The 26,627-nt window shown below is 37.9% G+C and overlaps 1 protein-coding gene and 1 long non-coding RNA gene across 2 annotated transcripts in view; one reads left to right on the plus strand and one right to left on the minus strand.

Annotated features, from left to right (window-relative positions):
• LOC107717848 (calcium uniporter protein, mitochondrial-like) overlaps positions 1-11,469 on the minus strand; it is a 19,449-nt gene extending 7,980 nt beyond the window's left edge. Inside the window, exons 1-5 of the mRNA XM_016524729.1 lie at positions 11,455-11,469; positions 7,853-7,916; positions 4,383-4,553; positions 2,805-2,909; positions 2,553-2,713 (exon numbers count right to left, since the gene is read on the minus strand). Of these exons, the coding sequence (XP_016380215.1) occupies positions 2,553-2,713; positions 2,805-2,909; positions 4,383-4,553; positions 7,853-7,916; positions 11,455-11,469 (516 nt within the window). The remainder of the gene's footprint in view (positions 1-2,552; positions 2,714-2,804; positions 2,910-4,382; positions 4,554-7,852; positions 7,917-11,454) is intronic.
• On the plus strand, positions 249-1,415 carry LOC107717827 (uncharacterized). The gene is made up of 3 exons (XR_001637347.1): positions 249-398; positions 1,063-1,167; positions 1,259-1,415. It is a non-coding gene; the product is annotated as an uncharacterized LOC107717827 (long non-coding RNA).
• Positions 11,470-26,627: the final 15,158 nt, after the last annotated feature.

Genomic DNA, 26,627 nt, shown 5'->3' on the forward strand with positions numbered 1-26,627 from the left:
TTCATTTGGCCATTAATTGTAATAATCCAGTGAGATTTTTGTATGTCAGCAGCCAGTGCTCCACACAGAGATCTGATCTGATCATCATCCAGTCTGTCTGGAATGACACAAACTGAGACAGACTAGTTTTTGGTAGTAATAATTAATTGCTAGTGAGCTCTAATTGGACTGCACTATTGCCGTACATTTGGTTACTATACATCTAATGGCCATTTATGTGTCTGCAGACGTTACAGTGGTGTATCAGAATGGCTTGCCGGTGATCTCCGTACGTCTGCCGTCCCGACGAGAACGCTGCCAGTTCACCCTCAAACCCTTGAGCGACACGGTGGGTGTTCTCCTTCAGCAGCTGCAGGCGGAGGACAGGGGCATCGATAGAGTCACCATCTACTCTACAGGTAGAGCACAACACAAGATCGCCGAAATCTAAAGCCAAATCTAGAAGACAGTCAAGTTTTGGTTTAACCTTTTGCTGAAGCTTTCCCAGATGTTTATGGTGTTTACATGACAGTTGTGATTTTCTTCATGTCTTACTGACCCCAGCGGTAGTAGTATACAAATAACACAATGATAACAGAGTTTTCATTTTTTTGGTGAACTATCCCTTTAAGAATAGTCAGTGCACATTCAAACACATTCATTGTTCTCAGCTCTGGGGGCAAAATGAAATTCAAATTGAAGTTATTAGCAAATTCTTTTGTGGTTTAAGCCACAAGTCGCAGATGAGCGTGTGGCTTTCTCTGACATGTTTAATTGATCGTACATCTTCTAATCTAATTGAGGAACAAGAATCATTAGTACTCTGTGCAAACTGCATATCTGCTCTGTTTCAAGCTCAATTATTCCCGTGTGAGAGGCACTTGAGCTTTCTCTCGCCTGTCTTTATCTCTCTCTGTTTCACCTCAGATTGGAAAATGCTTCTTTTCCTGATGAGCGTACTTAACGCAGAGCAGGAAACCTTTGTGATAAGCATTTAGATTGGCTCTTGTATTACATAACCGTTTCAGTGAGAGGATTGCGTTCCCATAATTTCCCTCTGTGTCTCTCCTTCTGTCTCTATAGATGGAGCAAGAATAGCGTCCTCTACAGGGATTGACATTTTACTTATGGACAGCTTTAAGCTAGTCATTAATGACACAACATACGTGGTGCAGCCGCCTAGGAGAGGTGAGTGTGCCTGTTGCATTGTGGGTTATTATGTGCAAGACTTTGCAGAGGCCCAGCAGAGTTTTTGATATTTTTTTGGCGTCCTTTGCAGATCTGCTACCGCACGAGGAAGCAGAACGACTGAACGATGTCAAGCTCTTGGTGCAGCAGCTGTACACCACCCTGCGCATAGAAGATCATCAGCTCACCAAAGAGAGAGAGCTGATTGGACGACTGGAGGACCTCAACTCTCAGATCCAGCCCTTGGAGAAGGTGAGCTGTTTAGATTAATGTCACCAAAACACCTGACCAATTTAATCTCCTCAAACTTTTAATTAATATATTTATTTATTTATTTTTTGTCTATTTTGCACCAAAATACCATAGACATGTCTGGTGCAAATAGTTTTTACTTCAGAGAAATTTACATACCCTTGAATCTTAATGCTGTGTGTCATTTCCTGGATGATTCACGACTGTCTTACTGTTTTGTGATAGTTGTTCATGAGTCCCTTGTTGGTCCTGAGCAGTTCAACTGCCTGCTGTTCTTCAGAAAAATCCCCCAGCTCCTGCACATTCTTTGGTTTTCCAGCATCTTCTGCATATTTAAACCCTTTCCAAAAGTGACTGTATGATTTTGAGATCCATCTTTTCACATGGAGGACAATTGGGGGACTCATACATAACTATTATATAAGGTGAAAACATGTAATGATGCTCAAGAAGGCAACACAATGCATTAAGAGCTGGGGGGTGTAAACTTTTTGAATTGGATGATCATGGTAAATTGCACTTATTTTGTCTTCTGGGAAACATTTAAGTATTTATGTAGCTTCTTAAGTGCAGTACCAAATGAAAAAAATATATGATCTTTAAACAAAATAAGAAAAATTTACACATCATCACCCTGTTCAAAAGTTTACACCCCCCAGACTCTTAATGCATTGTGTTGCCTTCTTGAGCATCAGAAAATGTTTCCACCTTTTGTAATAGCTGTGTATGAGTCCCTCAGTTGCCCTCAGTGTGAAAATATGGATCTCAAAATCATACAGTCACTTTTGGAAAGGGTTCAAATATGCAGAAGATGCTGGAAAACCAAAGAATGTGCAGGAGCTGGGGGATTTTTCTGAAGAACAGCAGGCAGTTGAGCTGCTCAGGACCAACACAGGACTCATGAACAACTATCACAAAACAGTAAGACAGTCGTGAATCATCCAGGAAATGACACACAGCATTAAGATTCAAGGGTATGTAAATTTCTCTGAAGTAAAAACTATTTGCACCAGACATGTCTATGGTATTTTGGTGCAAAATAGACAAAAAATAAATAAATAAATATATTAATTAAAAGTTTGAGGAGATTAAATTGGTCAGGTGTTTTGGTGACATTAATCTAAACAGCTCACCTTCTCCAAGGGCTGGATCTGAGAGTTGAGGTCCTCCAGTCGTCCAATCAGCTCTCTCTCTTTGGTGAGCTGATGATCTTCTATGCGCAGGGTGGTGTACAGCTGCTGCACCAAGAGCTTGACATCGTTCAGTCGTTCTGCTTCCTCGTGCGGTAGCAGATCTGCAAAGGACGCCAAAAAAATATCAAAAACTCTGCTGGGCCTCTGCAAAGTCTTGCACATAATAACCCACAATGCAACAGGCACACTCACCTCTCCTAGGCGGCTGCACCACGTATGTTGTGTCATTAATGACTAGCTTAAAGCTGTCCATAAGTAAAATGTCAATCCCTGTAGAGGACGCTATTCTTGCTCCATCTATAGAGACAGAAGGAGAGACACAGAGGGAAATTATGGGAACGCAATCCTCTCACTGAAACGGTTATGTAATACAAGAGCCAATCTAAATGCTTATCACAAAGGTTTCCTGCTCTGCGTTAAGTACGCTCATCAGGAAAAGAAGCATTTTCCAATCTGAGGTGAAACAGAGAGAGATAAAGACAGGCGAGAGAAAGCTCAAGTGCCTCTCACACGGGAATAATTGAGCTTGAAACAGAGCAGATATGCAGTTTGCACAGAGTACAAATGATTCTTGTTCCTCAATTAGATTATAAGATGTACTATCAATTAAACAGCCACACGTTCATATGCAATTTGTGGATTAAACTACAAAAGAATTTGTTAATAACTTAAATTTGAATTTAATTTTGCCCCTAGAGCTGAGAACAATGAATGTGTTTACATGCGCAATGCTACGCTGAATATTCTTAAAGGGATAAGTCACCCAAAAAGTAAAGCTGTTATCATTGTATTATCTGTATACTACCATTCAAAAGTTTGTGGTCAGGTAAGATTTTTTAAAAATCAATTCATACTTTTATTGAGCAAAAGTACATTCAATTGATGCAACAGTAAAGATTTAGATATTTCTATTTCAAATAGATTTCTATTTCAAATAAAAGGTGTTCTTTTAAAAATGTCTATTTACCACACACACACACACACACACACACACACACACATAAAACGATTTCCACGAAAATATTAAGCAGCACAACGGTTATCAACAATGATGATAATAATAAATGTTTCTTGAGCAGCAAATCAGGATATTAGAATGATTTCTGAAGGATCATGTGACACTGAAATCTGGAGTAATGATGCTGAAAATTCAGCTTTGCATCACAGGAATAAAATACATTTTAAAATATATTAAAACAGAAAACAGTCACTTTAAATTGTAATACTATTTTGTAATAATAAATTATTGGTCAGCAGTTAAAAACAAAAAACAAAAAAGTTTTTAAATTTTACCAATCCCAAACTTTTTGAACAGAACTTCTGAATGTGTGTTTAACAGAAGTCAAGATATTAGACGCAATGTCCAAAACTGATTTGCCATCCATAGAAGTAGAAGGTGATTTATAACTGCCAAGCTCCAAGACGACAAAACAGCACCACAACCCGTCCATACTACATACTTACATGGCACTACTGCGCTTCATGAAGTCATATGGAACAGAAATCATTAAAGCACGAGTAGTATGGACTAACTTTTTGTCCTCTTTGAGCTTGGCAGAATGAATCACCATCCACTTTCATTCATCCATGGAGAAAAGACAGGTTAAGAATGTCATATGGGTGAATAAATGACAACAACTGTCGTGTAAACACCATAAATAGTGTTCATCTGTGAAAGCTTCAGCAAAAGGTTAGACAAAAACTTGACTGTTATCTATATTTCGATTGAGATTTCAGAGATCTTGATGTGGAGTGTGCGTTGTACTCTACCTGCAGAGTAGATGGCGACTCTATCGATGCCCCTGTCCTCCGCCTGCAGCTGCTGAAGGAGAACACCCACCGTGTCGCTCAAGGGTTTGAGGGTGAACTGGCAGCGTTCTCGTCGGGACGGCAGACGTACGGAGATCACCGGCAAGCCATTCTGATACGCCACTGTAACGTCTGCGGACACATGACCGAAGAAATGCCCATTAGAGGTGTAGGGACCAAATTACACAGGATTTTTATGTATAGTAACAATGCAGCCCAGTTAGAACTCACTAGCAATTAATTGAAATTCCTCAGACTCATCAAGTACATTTAAATGGCAAAAGAAAGATACTGTCTGCTGAGAGTGTGTACAGGAACGTGTAAGAGACTTATGTGGACAGTGAATGGGTAGATTGCCAGCAGGGGGCAGTGTTGGAATGACAGTATGCGGGAACCACAGGGTCCTGTTGAACGATGGGAGAATTCATCAGACTACTGCAGCATTAGAACTGTCCAGCCTGAGTTAGGAATGCTCTCTCTTGAGCGAACAACAACCCGGCCACTGTGGAGTCAGTGGACGTCGCTGTACATCACAGTTTAGTGTCAGTGCATATCCTGCTGTTTCGAGCTGTCCTGTAGATGGTACAGCTCTGATTGAGAACTGATCTTCGTAAGCTGTATACGCCAAAGGGCTTGCGGCATCCCATTTATATACTGCCTCATTACTTCAGTCGTTATGCCTAATGAGTCTGAGGAGGACCGTGAAAATAAACTGGGATTGGGAAAATAAAGTATGTGATATATGAACTGGATGTCTGTCAGCTGAACACACGTCGCATCAGCACATCAGGCTTTTCCAGTGTAGACAGCTTCAGTGATTATAATGGGAGCAAACTAGTTTTATGCGATCTCGCTTTGTTTTGCATCAGTTTCACCAGAATGAGTTCCTGGTTTGAGACCAGCAGGTTAAAGGAGCCAGTGCAGAGCCAATATTTTTGTCTCAGAACTGCCGTTCACTTAGAACTGAGCAGGACAGTCCCAGATAGGACAGCGGCTCTGGCACTGTGACAAAGAGTATTTGCCATATATATGATTATATATATGATATATGATTGACATAGAGTATCAGTGCCATATGCAGGGCTGTAGTTTTATTAGGGCCCTACGAGTTTTGCTATGCGGAAAACAGGGAGGGAATCCAGACACTCAACATGAGCTTCATCTCTAGAGCTGTTCTGAGAGTCACTTCATGGGCATTTCACCATTTCATTTGATAAAACTATCGATACACACAGACGCTCACAAAATGTCTTCTCTACAAGCTGCGAAAATAGCCTGGTTTAAGACATTATTGCAAATATATATATATATATATATATATATTACTATTGTACAGCAGTACAATATGCTTCTCAAATGAATGATTACAATAATAAAAAAGTTTTTTAAGGAACGTCCCAATATCACACAACTTTTCATCCATGTTTTAATTTAAACTGTAAACCTCTGTTGTACAACACTTTGTTTGCCAAAAATGTTCATTTTATGATAATTTGTAATAAATTATAAAACATATAATCCAGAAAAAAATAATTCATAGAATTTCTAAATTTCATAGAGCCCTATTAATTTCTAAATAAATAAGCATTTAGAAGTGTTAAAGTTAATGAATTCAATTATTTATACATTCTTTTGGATTATTAAAAAGTAATTAAACCATTAAAAACAGAATCCAGAAAAATGTAAATAGAATTTTTAAATAATTTTAATAGAATTTGGGACAAAAAAATGGAATTTGGGACAAAAATTTCATTCAGGATGAGTTTCAGGGAATTACATCAGGGAAAATATTAAATCAAACTAACTTTAATATTGGAAGTCTGATTAATTTTAGCAAATCGCTTCATTCAAAGGTTTTATTACAATGATCACCCAAGATCTTATCTGTTTTATTAGTTGTATTGAGAGTATGTGGTCTAGTAAGATGCAATTAATTGAGCTTAATATCAACCCTAATTGAGATCATGCTGCACCGATTTTTGATGTTCTGTAATTAAAAAGACATTGCCCCTTTAAATAGCTTAAATAAGGCAATTTTGTTTGCAAACTGCAGAGTAGCAAACAAAAATGGCTTGATTGTAGTTGAACTATTAGATTGGGAGTAGCTTGTAGTCTGGCAGGTTACAGTTATCTTCCTCAACACTGGTCAGGATGTATGTGCACGGAGTCCTCAGTGAGCCAACTAAAGTAACGTACATCACAGACAGCATTAAAAGCTTGAATCAGCTGCTCTGCTGCAGCATGTCATGATCCAACTGTTACAGAGGAAACGCTATCAAAATCCACGGCAAAGGAAATCACTCTCTCTCTCGACAGTGTGCATTCATTCTCCTGTCTGTGTGTTCACCTCTCCTGACCTGCTGGGTATAATTTCTCTTAATGCCAAGGACACCCTGCAGAGCAATGCTAGCATTGTACAGCATCCTTTATTCTTATTTGCAGTCGCTAGGAGGTTTCTTTGTTGGCAATCGAACACCTGCAATGGTAAATACAATGTTGCTGGTTTGTTTTTGTCATTTTCTGAGCGATCGAAAGCTATTGCGCCGAAGATAATAAGTAGAAATCCCCCACATCTGATTTTACAAGAAACGCATTGATCAGCATTACGGTCCCAGAAGGAAAAATGCCATTCAAAATGTCAGTAAGAAAATAGATTTACAGTGACAGCATGCAAACTTTCCAAGACTATCAGCAAATTATTGATTTACTTAATACTTGTGTTTAGTTGTCAAATTGTTAGTGAACTTCTTCACTCAACTATATTTCATACAATATATAAAATAGCCATCCTGTAGCTCAAACTATAGAGCGTGGCACTAACAATGCCAAGGCCATAGGTTCAATTCCAAGGGTAAGCAATCTATCACTTTAGATAAAAGCATCTGCCAAATGCATAAATATAATTGTTTATATAGAATATAATCCACTGTTACTAAGGAAATGGCAATTGATTTAGTCTCTACAGCTTTTTTAGGTAGTGCCGACTAACATTAGCTAGCCATCCACCTAATATTGGTTAATATGGGATATTGTAATGTTACAGCATAAATGACAGTAATAAACCCATACTCAAACATCTGATTGCACTTACAACTGACACAGTTAAGTATACCAATTACATTAAGGATGTTCAGTACATATTCTTGTATTTTGTCACTTTGTCTTTTCTCCCAGATTCTCAAATATTGACTTCAAGCCATTATTTGTAGTGTATACTGTATGTTTCTCGGTACTGGCCAGTTTGGTTCAAGGCTTTGAACTCTTTAATAAAGAATTTTCTGAAGAAAACCGAATGAAAAACATGTTTCCGAGACCCAAAGGAAGGTATTCATGGCAGAGCCCTAGTGATGGCTCAGTGATGCAAATACTCACACGCATTTGCATGTGTTCAAATAAACACAAATAAACAGAGCATGAACATGACCACTCACCTTCTGTCGCAGCGGGTGAACACAGTAGTCTTTGACCCTGCCATGAGGGGGAGCCCTTCCAGCCCTACAATGAAAGAAGAGAGAGAACAAGAGGGAGGTCATTTGTTGTTGAATCTTCTTAAAGGCAGGGTATGTGATTTTTCAAAAACACTTTAGAAAACTGATTCGGGCCGAATAGCAAAACAAACGTGTAGCCAATCAGCAATAAGGGGCGTGTCTACTCGTGATGTGGAGGAGAGAGCTTTCAGTGCATGGGACGGACATTAGCCGAGCCGAGCGACAGAAAGATAGAGATGGCGGATAAAAAAACAAAAGAGGAAAACGTCTGCGGAACGACAAGGCAAGAAGTAGGACCCGTGTAAAATATTGGATCAGCTTTCCAGTGCTGGAGAGAACTCAAGGAGCGGAGGCCTACGATCGGACGCCGAGGTTGCTTTGTTTCTTCTCAATAGGTGAGTAACACAGTGTCTACAACAGCTAAAGTCTGCCTACACCGGACGCGATCAAACGACCGTTGAAAACCATTTGAAATTTGTGTCAGCACGTCATAAATAGAACCCGGCAGCAGTTTTCTGTCGGGGATTTGTTGCGCCGCGCCGCTCACGTCCGTAGACACGGTGTAACATTGGTTTTGCTTTGTTTCACAGAACTAATCGTTCCCTGGGTTGCGTATGTATATGTGGGGCGGAGCTATCAAAATAGGGGCAAGACCCTTTTGGGGTAGGGCCGTGTTTGTTTTGGTGATTTCAAATATCAACATTGGCTACCAGAAATCACTTACTCTGCCTTTAAGCAGTTCAGCTACACAAACATATTCTTACTAAACTGCTTGCGCAACTGAGTCGGTTTAAATGGTTGTAGACATTCTCCATTTATCCAGGCTTGTCTGACTGTAGAACGTGAGATATGATGGCACTGACATCACAGATGGGCCTTTTTTCATTTTGAGTAGTTGCTGTAAGCGTTACAGTGCTCATGTGATCTACAACAATCCTTTAGGGGGTAAATGGAAATGTTTTGTCTTCACAATATGATGGGGGTTGGCACTGAGCAACACACACTGGTATTGAACAAATACACAAAGGCAGGAATCACCGAATCATGGAAAATGTGAGATATTAACTAACTATTTTGTCTTCATATATTTATGGCACAGGTGCCATGAAGAACAAAGGTGACTGAGGTACTACTAATGAATGAAATGGCAACAAAATTCGAAACTTATGGGACTAGTTCACCCAAAAATGGAAACTCTGTCATTGTTTACTCTCCTTCATGTCATTCCAAACCTGACTTTCTTCTTCTGCAGAAAACAAATGGTAAATATGAAGAAAACTGAAGAATATCCAGGTCACTCTTTCAATATAATGAACAAAAAAGACAAAAAAGAACCATAAAAGCTGACATTGTGCATTATAAATCCAAGTCTTCTGACATCATATGAAAGCATTGTGTGAGGAACAGTCATTATTCACATTTTGACATCGACCTTTACTCGTATTGCCATGTTGAGGAGAGTTTATGGGAGATGTCAGAATCATGAAAAAATTGACATTTAAGTCAGATTTTTTTTCACAAATTGGATTTATCCGGTTCCCTAATCCTAATCCTAAATTTGATTACACTAACAAAAGAGTGATCAGGATATTCTTCAAAAATTATTTTTCCATTTGTGTTCCACTAAAGGAAGTCATAGGAGTTTCAAGCGGCATGAATGCGAATAAATGATACCAGAATTTATTATTACTTTGTCAAAAATTTCACCAAAATTTTGCTAATGTGACTGCACCTTAAAGCATATGAACTTTGAAAACACTGTTTGCATTTGAGGCAACAACAATATAAAGTTGGGCGTTTCTGAATTGAGAGGCAGCCAGAAGGGAACCACATGTTTTAAATCCAGGGAAAATACATCACATTTTCCACTGTGCCTCTGGAGAGGACAATCACTGAAAAGATTGAGACAGGCATAGAGAGAAAACGCGCGCGCGCGAGAGAGAGAGGGTTGTGGCCAAACTGAATGGGGATTCTATATTGAGATCATGGGAAATGAGACCTTTGTCTTACACCACTTTACGAGCACACACACAGAGAGAGAGAGTTTGCAGAGTTATCAACAGCAGCAGAAGTGTGTTTGGCTGTAGAATGTCCAGAGATTTGCAGTGTGGTCATTTTTGTGCACCATGTGTCCAACTAGCGTTGAGGTGAACAGGTCTGATCCAGAGTCTGCTGTCAGCGTGTTTCACAGGCCGCTCCATGTCTTCCTGAAATAGCGCTTTCAATGTTTCCACCCACACATCACGCATCTACACACTGACTCTCCACCCACACACGCTGCCCCACTAACCTGACAGCACTCCAAAATACTCTACAGCATTTATACGCACAGCAGATCTACTCGCATTGTGTCATTTATGGTGCAGCAGTCAAAGCTCAGGGCTTGTAATAGGACGGTTGCTGGTTCAAATAAGGAACCAGTAAAGAACAAGTCATGAAGTATCACCACTACACCCTTAAGCACTTGGTTTTTCCAGGTGGACTGTGCCTGTAGTAAATTTGTTTTGGCTAAAAGCAACTGTTTACATCTCTCAGTGAAGTTCTCCTTCCACTCCTACTGTAAGCAAATGACTCACTCTACCGTAACACCATGACCTACATGCTTACATGTAACACACAAGGGGCCAGTCGTCAGTTGTACCAGCTGTTCGTAAGTTACAACTTAGCCTAGTGTTGATGTAAAGTTGAACTAAGTTACAACTTACTAAATATTTTTGTTGCACCATTTAACTTATCTGAAACGTAACTCTACAGTACGAATTACTTTATTAGCACGTCTTCGACATGAAACAGTGCATCTCTACGGGAATCGGACCCGTTTTGTGCATGTCAAATAAAATCAATCATAATATGTGTCATTTCTTGTGTTTTTGTATCATTTGGTATTTATTTATTGATCTTTATTCATTTCAAATACAGTTTCCAAATGTTATTTACATAGAAAAATACCTATTATGTTATTCATGGTTAAGCAGTGTAGTATTTCAATGAAAATGTAAATATTTTACCGTTAATTGCATGAGACAAAAGAAGTCAGAATCAAGTATAAACTGAAATTCGCAACATTTCAAAACAGGTTCTTCTCATGCATTTGAAGGCTGCTATTGGATCACTGAAGGTAAACTTTTGCATTATCTGACTACGCATTACTTTTCAGAGAACTGATGACCTACTAGTTACGCTCTGGCATAAAAACAAATGGTCACACTTTATTTTAAGGTCCAATTCTCGCTATTAACAAACCATTAACTTCGACTTTTGCCTCAATAAACTCCTAATTTTCTGCTTATTAATAGTTAGTTAGGTAGTTATTACGTTTAGATATTGGTTAGGATTAGGGATGTAGAATATGGTTATGTAGAATAAATGCTTTCTAAGTACTAATAAACAGCCAATATGTTAATAATACACAACTAGTTAATAGTGAGAATTGGTCATATACTGAAGTGTTAATGAACAAATGGTGCAACAAAATAAAGTATAGAGTTAGTTACAAACTAGCCAGTAGTTACTAGTTAGCCTCTTTCACTTAAGTAAGAACTTACGGACAGCTGGTGCATCCCTACTCAGGTGAACAGATAATAATTGCACTGTATGCCAGCTGTTGGTTGGTGAATCTACATACATGCACACTATATTCAAACATCTCTGAAGTATGTAGGTCTTCCTGCTGAAAAATCCAAAAATATGTCTTCATAGTAGCTGGTAGAAGGTTTCAAGCTAGTCAGAACTGGTTCAAGCTGGTTTAGGAGGATGATCAGCTGGACTAACAGATGTTAGTTGCTAGTTAATCACTGCAAACCACAGCTTGAAGTGGTTAAACAGTTCGACCAACTTGACCAAACCACCAAAAAATGACATTATTTGCTCACTGTTCTGAACTGGCAAGACTTTCTTTTTCTTCTGTGGAACACAAAAGATGAATTTCTTGAAGAACACCCTGGCCACTCACAATTGAACGTGAATGGGAACTGAGGCTATGAAGCTCCAAAATGATTTTAAAAAGCATCATTAAAGTCTGTAGTATACAACACCATATCCCAAATCTAAAGCCATGAGATACTGTAGCTTTGTCTGCTCACAGACTATAATTTTAAGTCATTACTTCCTGAAAGTGGCCACCTAAGCTCTCCCTGGCACAGTCACGGGTTTATGAGAGAAGTGGAGATTTAGTAAACACATCACATTAAGAGCTTTTCAATGAACTGATGTTTGATCCAGTTCACAAAATCTGTCTGGCATGATGCTTTCAGACAGATCTGATTCTTGAGTTCTGACAAGATTAGCGAGTAACAACCTTTACAGTTTTGAATCTCTTCTTTGTGGCTTCAGAAGACTTATATATAGCAAACAAGTCACTTAAACAACATTTCATAGAGTTTAAGGGTCTGATTTGAATACTGAAATCTACAGTCCCTATTCATTATAAGTGCTTATACTATGGGGCTGTTGAATGCTTGAATCTGATGGTTTATGAACGTTCTAAGGTGTGCAGTTATTTTATTTGTAAGGTCCTTACGACAGCAAAAGAACCAAAACCCACAAAGACACTGACCAAGCCAATAATACGATAAAATCATCAAAATCATCAGTATATTTGGAAAGTCAATCAAATTGAAAGGGTCTAGACATTAAAAAATCTGATCAACAAGAAAAGATTAAGCTTGTAAACACTTGAATCAGACGGATTTTCTCAATCGGAAAAAAAAAAAAAGCTTTCAGACATGCCCAGTGCCACGACGTGAATGTTCATATACATTTTTATGTCTTAATGTATATTTATGCATCATGGGTTACGAACTGGTCAGTGGAGGAGACTGAAGTCATCAATTATTCCTTGCATGAAAAACAGTGACCTGAACAATATGTTTGGAACAACATGAGGGTGAGTGCATTTTTGGGTTAACTAAACCTTTCAAGGTAACCGATTACTAATCAACATATTAAATATTGCCACCATGGTCAGAAAAGCAATTTTTAGCGTTCTCGACAAGGTTTTTTAATCTGTCAGAATTTAATCTGGCCAATTTACTAAAAACAAATATTATGTATGCTTTACATTGCGTGACCAAAACAAAAAACTAATTAAATTGATGGATTCACATCCACTACAGTGACACTACAGTGCAGGCACTGGGCCACTGTGCAACTAATACATGTTAATACAGGAACTGGAAGTCATAGGTCCAGTGTTTGATTGCCACATGTCAATAAAACACCACACATACAATGCCAGTGCCAATCAGCGTTCGTTGACACACAAGATCTGACATGGCAAATGACAGTACTGACAGACAGCACAGAGGTGTGAAGCAGTTTAATGAGAGAATGTGCCGAGCCTGAGGGGAAAACGAGACTGGAGGTCACTGCATTCTCTGACAGCCGTTTAAGTGCAGATCTCAGACGAGGACTGCCATTAATTAGTAATGAAGAGATAACGAACCAATCCTTCCACAGAGGGTGATGTCTGCTTTCATTATTACGACTGAAAATGTGGAAAGGTGTCAGGGGCATTAGACAAGAACAACAGTCTTTCGCTTTACCCAAACAAACATCAAGTGAATTCTCAGATTCACAAAAAAAACAAAAAAAAAACAGATAGAATTCTGCACATAAAAATGGCAAGAGCCAGCTGAAATCACCTGATCCAATCTATGCAGTTTCTGGAAGTCAAGGTGAACAGGCTTTTAGCAGCCTGTCAGGAAACAATGTTCCTACAATGAGAGCTTCTGGAGAAGAGCTAGCAGCTAGCTTTGCCCTAGTATACAAGGTGAAGCTATTTTTAAATCTCATTTGCCATTCATATAATCCATTATCATCAAGTAAAAAGCAATAACATATTTTCCTTACACATTTAAATCATTATTACCATATTTGTTTTATGCTGTCCTTGTGGCAGAGTAATTATGCATTTAAGCACTGAGTAACATTGACTAACTACATGTACTTAGTTTCTATATGGTTGAGGATGAGAGTTTGGTTTAGGGTTATCTGCATGTAATTATGCAGAATTTATCATTATTACTAAAGCAAGTACATGTAACCTGTGTAACAAGGACACCGTAAAATAAAGCGTTATCATTTTGACATATATTTTTCAAGGTAAAAAACAAAAAATATCATGAATGATTAACTATTTACTTTTTATATTTTTACGTACAATATATACACACATAATGTGTTTATATGCATAACATAAATGTTTATATGTTGTTTTTTTGGACACTGTGACATTTTAGTTTTTTTGTTTTTTTTTCATTTTCCTGCATGTATCTACATATTGGTTGCATCATATGACTTTGATTAAGGTGGTATATACAACACTTGTCCTTGTGGCAGAGTAATTATGCATTTAAGCACTGAGTAACATTGACTAACTACATGTACTTAGTTTCTATATAGTTGAGGATGAGAGTTTGGTTTAGGGTTATTTGCATGTAATTATGCAGAATTTATCATTATTACTTTAGCAAGTACATGTAACCTGTGTAACAAGGACACCGTAAAATAAAGCGTTATCATTTTGACATATTTTTCAAGGTAAAAAACAAAAAATATCATGAATAATTAACTATTTACTTTTTATATTTTTACGTACAATATATACACACATAATGTGTTTATATGCATAACATAAATGTTTATATGTTGTTTTTTTGGACACTGTGACATTTTAGTTTTTTTGTTTTTTTTTCATTTTCCTGCATGTATCTACATATTGGTTGCATCATATGACTTTGATTAAGGTGGTATATACAACACTGGCTATTACAACATACAGCAGTTGAGCAGAGTTCAGCTTTGTGCAAATGAGGAGCGATGCAATGTGGCGCCTACCAACTGGAGTGTCTGAGATCTGCCTGCTCAAAGAGTTGGATACTGCAGTCGAGCAGAAACGCTTACTAGAAACTAGGGATGCACCGATACCGATACTGGTATCGGTATCGGGCCCGATACTGGCCTCCTGTACTCGTACTCGTACTCGTTAAAATGCCCCGATACCAAGTCTAAATAGATTTTGGTTTGACTGTATCTATTTGATAAATGAAGTTAACCAACTAACATTATACATACCCTTTTGGTTTCTGTACCCAATATTTAAAAAATTTACAAATGTAATAAAAATATAGGTATCGGCATCGGTATCGGCAAGTACCAAAAATAAAAGTATCGGTATCGGGCGAGTACTGGAAAAAGTGGTATCGGTGCATCCCTACTAGAAACCATCAGCGGTGCAAGCTGATGACCTCTAGATATTTACTGAACAGATATAAAGAGACTGAGAAGAACCAATTTATCACTTGTGGTCTACATGGGCTTGTGCTGTTGTTTGGTTTATTTCTGTATAGCACTAGTTCAGTAGCTGTTTCTGGTGAGGAGCTGCATATCAGAGCTGCTAAAGTAAGAACTGTTAATGGGTTGTTGCAGAGCACTGCTGGAGTTTTAGTTGACACAGTTTGGCTTTGGTTTGTTAATTCAGGAGGCAGGCCAGGCTGTGAAGCAATCATCGACTGACTATTTCACAAACAGTTTGTACTGAGACAGAAGCATCAGCCCTTGTGTAAAGACCTGTGAATCCATCTACACAAATCCACTGAGTAAGGACACCAGCAAGGCACAAAACACAACATTAAAGTTCGCTCTCTTTTGCCTTATATCTATCTATTCTCTTATTTCCCCTGTCGTGTCATATCATGTTTCTTCAATACAGGACTCAACAGTAACAATTTATTTTTTTCTACTCAGTGGCATCAATAGTTCAGCTCTCGACTTGCCTTGCTCATATTTTCACTAACTCCAAAACATGAATTTAAATTGATAATTTTATATTAAGATTTAGAATTTTAAGCCCCTATTTTTTCAATTAAGGTTTATTTCAAAATGATTAAAAATAATAATATTATGCATTTTTCACACATATAAATGTATCAATCAAATGTTAAGTTGTCTTTATAAAGAAAACATGCAATAATAGTTGGCGTTTAAACGGTTATTATAATTACACAAACTACAAGGCAGCATTAAATTCATAAACATAAAATGATGGCATGGCAAAACATTAAAGATTTTTAACTAATTCTTACTTAAACTACTAAGACTATAATAACATTATGTGAACAGCAAATCAATTTTAATCAAAGCCTAATATTACAGCTGACTGGTCTGCAAGAAGAATTTAAAGCCAAATCTTTAAGTTTGCAAGGAATGAAAATGTATGTAGATTATCAAGAGAAAAAGCAATGACCCAATCATCATCTGATAAAGCGTAACCTAATCCATAAACTGGCCTGAAACTCTCTGACACTGGCCTCAGGCTATCCTTATTCTTGAGCCCTGCAGTACATCCCACGTTACATTTACAGAATAAAGTGCATCTCTTATCACCTTCACTCTTCTCTGTGCTGCTCTGTGCTTTCCTTCTTAGTAGGACTGAGCCAGTCGGCTGTCAACAACGGTGACTTCATTGCTGCCTACACCAGTCTGTCAGACTCACTGTATTGGCTCTAACTGAGACTGGGATCCATGCAGATAACACTGCAGCCCTGTCCACTTAAACACTATAACAGTTTAAAAGTACTACTAAAATAACACTTCCGACAGTCAAACTTCTGACTGAGACTAAACACTTCAGCAGAACATCCCATATCAGTGACTCACAGTGGACTCAGCAGTGTCTCATAATGTACCTGTAATAGTTAGTCAGCGTGAAGTGAAGCCCAAACAGCGATTAGATAAGTGCCGTGATCAGATGCTGCAGTGAGACGCATTACAATCATAACAGTAACACCCACACACGTACACTTCCTTACTAAAGACCGCCACCACTGTTTTCAATCAGGTTCTCCTTTCAGCTCAGGGAATGCTCTGCAGCAAGACCACACAGAGAACGAAGGAATCAAGAACCGTTCTTATTCAGAACTGCTGCCGCTGCTGCTCCTAAACATCTGCAATTCCTCTGATGTTGCGGATACACTGTAAAAAAATTATTTTACAAAGTTATTGAAAAAGGATTATGAAAGTTGTTTGCACATATTTTTTTCAATGTGTACACTGTAAAAAAAAATGATACGCTGTAATTAAAACAAAGATTATTAAATACTATTTTAGTCTCTCTACTTAATAATTTAATGTGTTGACTGCTGAATTTCTGAGTGAAAACTGTTCGTATCCCTTTTTTTTTTCCAGTGTTTTTTGTGCCGCTGAATCTAGAGTCGTCAGCTCTCAGTATGAATTGAAAGTGACGAGACAGAAGATTCACGTTGCAAAAAAACACAAAGGCAAATAGGGATGCAACGATTCACTCAACTCACGATTCGATTCGATTCACGATACTGATTTCACAATTCGATTTTCTCACAATTGTTTCTAAACAAAATTAGATTTAAGACAAATTATAAGTGAAAAGGTGTCCTTTTATTATTGCTTGGAGAAAATGCTGCACATTTCTTTGTGAAACAGAAATATGTCAAATAACAAAACTAAATTTAAATTTTTAGCAATTGGCTCTTTTACTCGTTCGATAGAGCGGCCATATTGAGCGTTGCATTTTTCCCCATTCAAAACTATACGAGTGACACGTCTTGGGTATTCTATAGTCTTTGATGAGACGCAGATTCTCTGGGCGAATTCCAAATGGCTTTTTTCCGCCCTTGAAGGGCACTTCGGGAAGGGGACGCCATTTGTAGGGACGTTCCAAACGAAAGTGAACAACTGAATCCCTTCACGAAGGGCCCTTCCAGAAGTCCGTTAGCGAAGGGAACATGCGATGGTCACTTCACGGACGTGATTTCCGTTTGTGATCATGTGATCTTCGGTTAGGCGATCTTGCGATGCTTTTTAAAGCAAAGTTGGGGTTGATTTCGACTTCACATACTAACGTAAATAGAATAGGCTAATTAAATTTGTCTATTTTAATGTAAGACAAAATATTTTTTTGTCAGTGATGGAAATATGGTTTAAGACGGTAGTGTAAGCAAGTTTAAGCACGTTTCGTTTAAAAAAAGTTTAATAGTAAATAAGACAATTATACAATACTTGGAAAAAAAAAAGAATAAGAAATATTTATTTGAAACAACTGATGGATTGCTGAATGCTGCACGCACGTGCAGCGTTGTCAAGGTAACATTTGGTCAGTCATTCCCTTCGTCAAGGGAGTTCCAAACGCTTATAAGAGACAGTTATGCCCTACACCCTTCAAAGAACACACTTCAAGGGCTCTGCGCTTGGAAGGGAGTAGGGCATAAGGATGCTCACTTCCCTTTGGAATTTGCCCACTCTCTGACATCAGGAGGCGCTTATGGAACAGCAGTAATACAGCGTTTCCTTGGTTACTGCTGTAAACAAAGCAGCACTGCACTTATGAACGAATTATACAGAGATGAGATGAAAAGAAAATATCATCTAAACTTTTCTAAAGACAGTCAGTTCCCCTCAGAGATAAATTCATATAAACATCTACCCCCAAAATTTATCGCGATTCGTTTAACATTTCAACCGATTTGAATCGTCACATATTTGTAGCGTTGTCACATATTTGTAGCGATTTTCAACCGGCTCGCGGTGAATCGTTACATCCCTAAAGGCAAAGAAACACACAACTCTACAGCATCATTCTGCACTGTAAGGAATCAAGGGATGCCGTGATGGTTAGTTATTAGAAGAGAACAGCTTGTGTGGGATTAAATGAATAGCACTGCATTCACAGTGGTGTGGGTTGTGTGTTGAACACAGCAGAAGGGCTGTAGTGAAGATGGGGAACCAGAAAACCCCTCCTGTCCTCTCTGCACACTCACGCAGAGGGCTGGTCAATGGCACAGTAGAATCAATGTCATTTAGGCAGACGGAGGAGGAGAGACAGCGTGAGAGCGCCAAAGGCAGAAAAAAGCGGCAGAATTGAGCGACTATTAATACAAGACTCTGAGCTCTTTTCTGTTTGTAGGTCTATGTAACTGTGTCAAGCGGACGTTTTTAATCATTGCATCAAATCTTGCTGTTTTTTAGAGTCTCATGCCACGAGACCTTGGTTTCCACCGAAAGGAAATTAAATTTCATCCTGTAATGTTATTGGTCTTACTGGGACCGATTCATTGGTGCACCCTGACATCTTTATCATTCTTTTATCAAAACGTAATAACTTGCTCTACCGCTAAAATGATTTTACTTTTTGGCTGATGTTACCCATATTTTCAGTCCTCTTCACATCCTCTCTATTCTCTCAATCCTAATACGTAAAGGCCACTTATATACTGTAAAATACCCTGTTCAGTAAACCTGACCTCACTTTCCAGCATGTAGTTTTTACGCATATTTTGGCATATTGCATGAAAAATGCTGAATGGAAACACCAAGATGTGAATAAAATTTCCAAAACATATCCACTCTCTCAGCACATAAATGACAATGGAAATATATTTCCTGAATAAATTTGTAGATGTGCATAAAAAAAAGGCATATAGATAATAATTCAATCAGAGATGAAAGTGTTGTCTAATGTCGCAGAACACAAAGTTTACTCTAAACCACAATATATTAAAGTGACGGTTCACCCAAAAATCAATTCTTGAAACACTTGCTTACACAAGTGAACACATCTTCTTTACAGGCATTAAACATACACGCAGACATCGAGTTCTTGGAATGTTTTTACTGTAATTTATAAGATGACTTTTTCTTTTTCGTTTCCAAAAACTGTAAATTTAAAAAAAATTTACTGTAAAATTACATAAAATGTCCCATTAGATCTGCTACAGTAGGGGATCTTTATGTTAATCAATTAACAGGTATTAAGCACAGCATTTTACAACCTTTTATGGTTAAAATTATGAAGAGTCACAGCAACTACAAGTTCAATCTATTTCCGTAAAAAAAATATATATATCATGCTGAACACATCAGAAGGAAAATGCCATTCTCACAAACTGTATTTGCAATATTCTGAATTTTAGCACCAATTAAATATGCTACTTGGATGCTTGTGTGTCTAAATATAAGTATAGCCATATTCCAACATTTAGTGGTAAGCATCCTAACAATTAAAGCTATAAGAACTCCCTATAAAATTCAATGATTTTGAAATTAAAGGTTCAATAAGCATATACAGTATGGGTGTGGTGTCCCAGTGTCCACATGCACAAACTATTTCACACTGAATAGTTTAAGTTTGAAAAGCGTGTCTGAAGACCCCTGCATTCTCTCCTATCCTACTGCGTTTCTTTTGTCTGAACGGTTCAGTACAGGCAGAAGGAGAGAGAGAGTGAGCGAGTGTGTCATGCTAACTGACGACTGGAGTCCGATGAAAGGATTTCTGGGGGAACACACGTTTGTGAGAGCGTGTGCACAGGGGAAATCTGCACAGAGAGAGAGAGAGACTGCAGGAAACGCTGATTACTGCAGTGGTGGAATCCCTTGCCTTGTAAGGAGGGTTACCCCTTACCTCCTCTCGCCGGCATCCCCCTCCCTCCCTCCCTCACTCTGAATCCTAGTGTTTCCCTGTTTGATATGCTATAACGCCCCCGATACCCCCGCACTGCGCTGAGACAGCTAAGCAGAACGCATTTCACACCGCATGCGCATGTGTGTGCACGTGAGGCCTTCGACACAGGATGTGGCTAGTACATAACAAGCTGTGTTAATAAAACACCCTAACACGTCTACAGGCACACACTCCCCTGCCTGCAACATTAATCAATGCGCGCTGCAGCACTTTGTAGTATTACTGCAGATACAGGGCCATCTGGGTGTTTCACACACAACAACAGCCACATATATTTCACTGATTGGTGATCTTTATGAACATGTCCATTAAGAGCATGAGATGGGCTACAGCCCCCCAGACACCATTCGCTCAGCAGGGTATGCATGCGCGCATCACATGCATACGCACAGAGTAATATTTGTGTAACACTCCCATTGATTCCGTTGTTCTTAAATTAAGCTGATGATTTTACATCACTCTTCTACCTCTTAAAGTCACACCATTCCCCTTAAAAACACCAATGTGTTGTTTTTTTTACTTTATTAAAACCTATCACACTTTAAGAAGCAGTAATATTATATGGCTGAGCACAAGCAAGACATTTTTTTTTTACATTTCTCCTTTTGTGGCCTAAAAACAATAAGCCATGCATCATAAACAACACTACGGTGATATTTCATTTGGGGGGGGGGGGAACTGTCCCTTCAACTATCCCTGTATCCAAAAAAAACTAAAAACTGTGATGTTTAAAATAATAAATAATTTGACACGTGTAGATAGAAAGTCAAAATAACATGAGAGTCATAATTTAGCAAAATAAAGTTGCAATTATTTAGTCACATTTATAAAAAATAGTCGAATTAATGGGAAATACTCACAATTGTGAGATATATAGTCACAATTGAGTTGCGATTTTAAAATATGAAGTTACAATTATGAACACTAATCAGCAATTCCATATACAATTAATATTTTAACATTTTTTTATAGTCACAACTTTAATATTTATAAAGTTGAAATTGTGAGACATAAGACTAAAATGACAAGAAAACATTTATTTTTTATTATTATTTATATAAGATTTTTATAATACTTTAACAATATTATTATTATTATTTTACTCTGAGGCAGAAGGAGGCTTGCATAATTAACAGATATCTGTCCATACCAGGTATCTCTCAAACTTTTAAACGTTTTACATTTTTTTAAACTGCTATTGTTTTATACCGTGATAAAATACATCATATAAGCATCCTTTGTCATCGCAACAATTTGCATTTACATGGCAACCAACTGACTGCTCTTCCCTGTTTAGCGATCTTTAGTACTCAGAGCAGTAAAAACTTGTGGGAACTAAACACTAAACTAGGGATTTTAGTTGTTGTCTCTAACACAAGTTTGTCTTATAATTATTTCCCTAATGTGCTCTGTTGTTGTCTGACCTTTAAAAATTAAACACAAAGCATTACAGCCAGATTCCCAAACTTTATTTTTATATAGCATCATATTAGCACAATATAACATCTCTTAGCCAAATAAAGCTTTCTGCATCTGAAAGTATAAAGTCAGTGCAGCTGAATCATCCCGTTTGGATTCATTGGATTCAGTGAGACACAGCAAATCATACAGTTATTTATATCATCTGTGGACATCATTGATGTTTGCACATTCACTTGCAGTGAGGTTTAGGGAAATGTGAAACTGGTCTGGTCACCATTAGCCCGAATCATGTTTCTGAAGAGCTCTACTCTATTCACAAATCATCAGTACTACACTTTCACAAATAGCATCCACTCACCCAAACTGCACTTAACTGAGCTGAATAGAATTCACATCGAACGTAAGGCAGAAATACCCAAACTACTCCTTCAACTCTTTACCATATGAACCTGTGATGACTGGGCTTATTACTGCTGCATCGTGGGTAAAAGTCATTGCCAGGGCACTTGTAAAATGATTTTATGTATAACACATCAGACGCCACCACAGCTCTTCACCTGGAGTGTTTTGAAGGATCATATCACATACTGTATGAATCAGATGTATTATTGACTTAAATTGTATTACTTAAAAAAAAAAATAGAAATGTTGCTTTGGCAATTAACTGAAATAACTTTAAGCTGATAATGTTCGAATCAAATATTTATATTTTATTTCAACTTCCTTTAAATGTAATAGTTTAATTTCAGGTAAAAACATCAACGCTGAGCTGTGTTCAAAACGAGGTCAAATAAAAACAGAAGTGTAGCATCTTGTTACACTAGATTGCTACTTATAGGAAATAAACAGCTTGGAAAAAGCTGCACATTTTAAAACAGCTGTCACGCTACTGAAAGATGCCAAGTTGTAGTCTTTCTACTTCTGTTAGTTACTTCCCAACATTGGCACACACAACCAAACCTGTTGTCTCTCCTCTGTGTGTCCAGTAAGTAAGTACTCAGGGTTTGGTCATTTACAGGACCGACAACTACATTCTACAATTTATTACAACAAAATCTGTACTTTCAACTGAAAATTTCAGGCAGTGGCAATCAAATTTACATTTAATCCCTGCAGAATGTACAGAACCTAATCAACTAGTTGTTAATGCTAGTTTTTCTTTTTTTGCAATGGAACCTTGCTATGGTTATCACTATAGCCATGTTTACACACTAGTGCGTTTTCGTTTTAAAACGGCGTTTTAAAATGAAAACAATCCTCGTCTACACTGGCGTTTTCACTGCGTTTCAGAAACGATCTCCGTCCACACCACACAACCGAAAACTCAGGTCACATGACCATTCATGCAGGTACAACAATGAGCATGTCATTGTTTACACGGATACGCAGAGCGAATGTGGGCAGCCACGCCATTTGCAAAACAAAGACCAGAGTCTGACAATGTGACTCAAACACCAGTCAGAGTATAATGTATAAAGCGTATAATGAATTATAAGTGTTTTTAAAGATTAGAGTAACTTTAGATTATGATAAAGATAATCTAAATATAAAAATAGGGGATATGTGCACAATTGCATAGCCAATATCAAATGATATCAATATATATATTTTTTAATCATCAATAATGGCTGATACCAAGTCAAGTCACCTTTATTTCTATAGCGCTTTATACAATACAGATTGTGTCAAAGCAGCTTTACAGTGTTAAACAGGAAAATAGTGTCAATGCAAACAAAATTCAATTCTGCTGTAAAGCAGCTCTAAAAAGAGGACAATAGTAAACAGTAAGTTTTTCAGTTAAAGTCAGTTTATCGTTGATTCAGTGATGTCCAGCTCAGGTCAGTTTCTTCAAATAGTGTCTGTGCAGTCAAGTCAACAACATTGCCAGAAATTAAGTGCCAAATATACCAAATCTAATATATTACACATTGTAGTTCATTGCTTTATGAATTGGGATCCAACACATCTCAGAATGCAGCAGCATAAAACGCTAGAAGTGTTTGCATTCATATATTTGTGTAGGGTATGAGCGCATAGCCGACCTAATGAATCATAATCCGGTTGCATATGCAGACAGATGGCAAAATCCATAGGCTCCAGAGTAGAGTGAGTAACCCCAACCCAACACACAATCACACAAGTCTCACACATGACTCACTGGAGAATCGTCAGTGACAGTTGCGCAAATATGAGCACACAAACCCCTGTCACTGACATTGTAGTTCATTGTTTTATGAATTGGGATCCAACACATCTCAGAATGCAGCAACATAAAACGCTAGAAGTGTTTGCATTCATATATTTGTGTAGGGTATGAGCGCATAGCCGACATAATGAATCATAATCCGGTTGCATATGCAGACAGATGGCAAAATCCATAGGCTCCAGAGTAGAGTGAGTAACCCCAACCCAACACACAATCACACAAGTCTCACACATGACTCACTGGAGAATCGTCAGTGACAGTTGCGCAAATATGAGCACACAAACCCCTGTCACTGACTCACTGGAGAATCCTGGGCTCCTAGTCCATCCCTCGCTGCAGAGCTGCGGCTGACTGTTCCTCTGCATGCTATTTGGTGGTGGAAACGCTGATGGCTTGTGTATCTGAATCCTGGCATCTCCAGGGTCATGGAACAGTCTGCCGGGCTGGGGGGGCGCAGCTGGGCTGGGAGGGAGGGAATTGGCCCTTTCTTGCTTTGCTTGTGTCAAAGTTTCCACTGTCTGCCTGCCCTCTCTCTGTGGCTCATGTCCTCAGGGTGGATATAGTATTACTGAGTGATACAGCAAAAAATTCTATAGAAAATATCTTTGAGCATTTTGACATTAGATAAGAATTTTGGTATTTATGTATCAGCTTTTTTTTTTTTCTAATATGAGAAAAATCATTTAGACCAAACCACCACTATAAGCAAGTAATGGTTACCGTAAAGAAGTAAATATAATATTTTTTTGTTTTAATTTATATGCACCAATACACAGTAATAAGCAATATTTATATAAATATGATGTTTATTTTACTAAAACATTCAAACGCATGTCATCCAGCGACTTCTAAGTAGAGTTGATCTGATCTACTGAAACTGACAGTTTGAACTAGCATTCAAGTCGACATGGGAAGTTCATATTTACGGGTAGTTTTAACTGTACTGCTACAAAATGTTGAATAAAGAATGTGAATCAGGTGTTTTTGCTGTTATTCAATTTATGAATCGTAATCGTACAGTATTATTGTATTTTGTACATGCAAGTTTATTGGATATGATGATAAACCAGACAGTATGATGAACGCACCATAATTCATAGAGATGAATTGAACTTACCAACTCTAATGCCATTTTTCTAAAAGTTAAATTGGAGATGCTCATAAAACATCTCCGCCTTAAAGCTCAAACTCATATCTTATACTCATCAGATAAAGACTGATGTGAGACTAGTCTAATGGAAAACTAACAGCCAATAAATAGCTCATTAAAATCATTTAGATATTCTTAATGTTTCTTAATTTTATATCAAGAGCAAAATCGGTGAATATATCATGAATATTCAATATATCGCCCAGCCAGACTTATCAAGCAGTTATTAATAAAGATGAAACAAAGAGTTGGACATGACTTATAATGAGCAGTATAGGGTTTTCCAGCAGTCTCATAATTCATTCCTGTAGCTGCACTGAAGGAAGCAGTCATTTAAAGTTCATGTCACTGGGGTAATAGTGTCTGAGGATGGCTTAGACTAAATAAAAACACGCACTTTACTTCACACACGCACTCAAAGGCAGAACAGACTTAAATGCCACATTAAAGCTGATGTAAAATACTCCTCAGTGGCTAGAATCAGAAACAGATCGGCTTTGAACTTGGCTGCCATCATGACAATTAACAAGTTTTGGGCAACATTGTCAAAAATATGACATTCAGGAACACACAAGAATGTTGGTAACCAAACCGTTTTGGTGACTTTTTGATTTGCACTGTATGGTGTAGTGATCTCAGTGTTAGATATCCTCACACGGGGCACCAATAAATGTAGTGATTTTAGATTTAAGTAGCACCACAAGTGTAATGGCTTTGGGCTTAAATATTAATATTAATATTTAGTTTTGGTCACACTATTTTACGAGGCACCAGCCAGGAATTTCACCTTGACAGTAAAGAAAAGTCATGGGAGATAGTTGAATAAATAAGAATGACATAAATTGGAGGAAGTTGTAGTTTGACCAATCTGAAGGATTTGAGAGATATCGTTCACTTGTAGAGCCTCTTACTGTATTATCAACACGATGAAGACACGAGTGTAATAAAAGGGCTTTTATTAACAAAAGGATAGACAAGAGTAACTAACAACTACTAAATGGGTACAATGAATGGATAAAGTGCAAAAGATTGATTGAGTTGGGTGTTACTATGGACGTTATCTTGTGGAAAGATAAACTGAAGTTTCCTGGAAGTAATAAGTTAAACCTTATTCTAGATTCAACAAATAAATCGAGAGATTATTTGATATTAACTGACATCAGTTATATAAAATCTAATGCAAATTAGATGATCATATATTGACAATACACACTAATGCCAAGGGTCTCTGGGGAAGAGGTTTGGAAAGAGTGATATTTACGTTCCGCCTGGTCATGTGCTGAATCTGAGCGACTTCCACTTGTTGATCTGGGCCATGTTACAGTGGGAAGAAAGGAGTTGAATCCGTTTCACAGTCTTGAACACGAAGCAATGGTGAACGATGAACTCCTGAGCACCAAGAAGGTTCTTGGCCTGGAAACACGCAAACAGAGGAGCCCTGAAGGTG

This window comes from Sinocyclocheilus rhinocerous, unplaced genomic scaffold (assembly GCF_001515625.1).
Source record: "Sinocyclocheilus rhinocerous isolate Xijiao unplaced genomic scaffold, SAMN03320098_v1.1 scaffold780, whole genome shotgun sequence".
Classification (NCBI taxonomy): Eukaryota; Metazoa; Chordata; class Actinopteri; order Cypriniformes; family Cyprinidae; genus Sinocyclocheilus; species Sinocyclocheilus rhinocerous.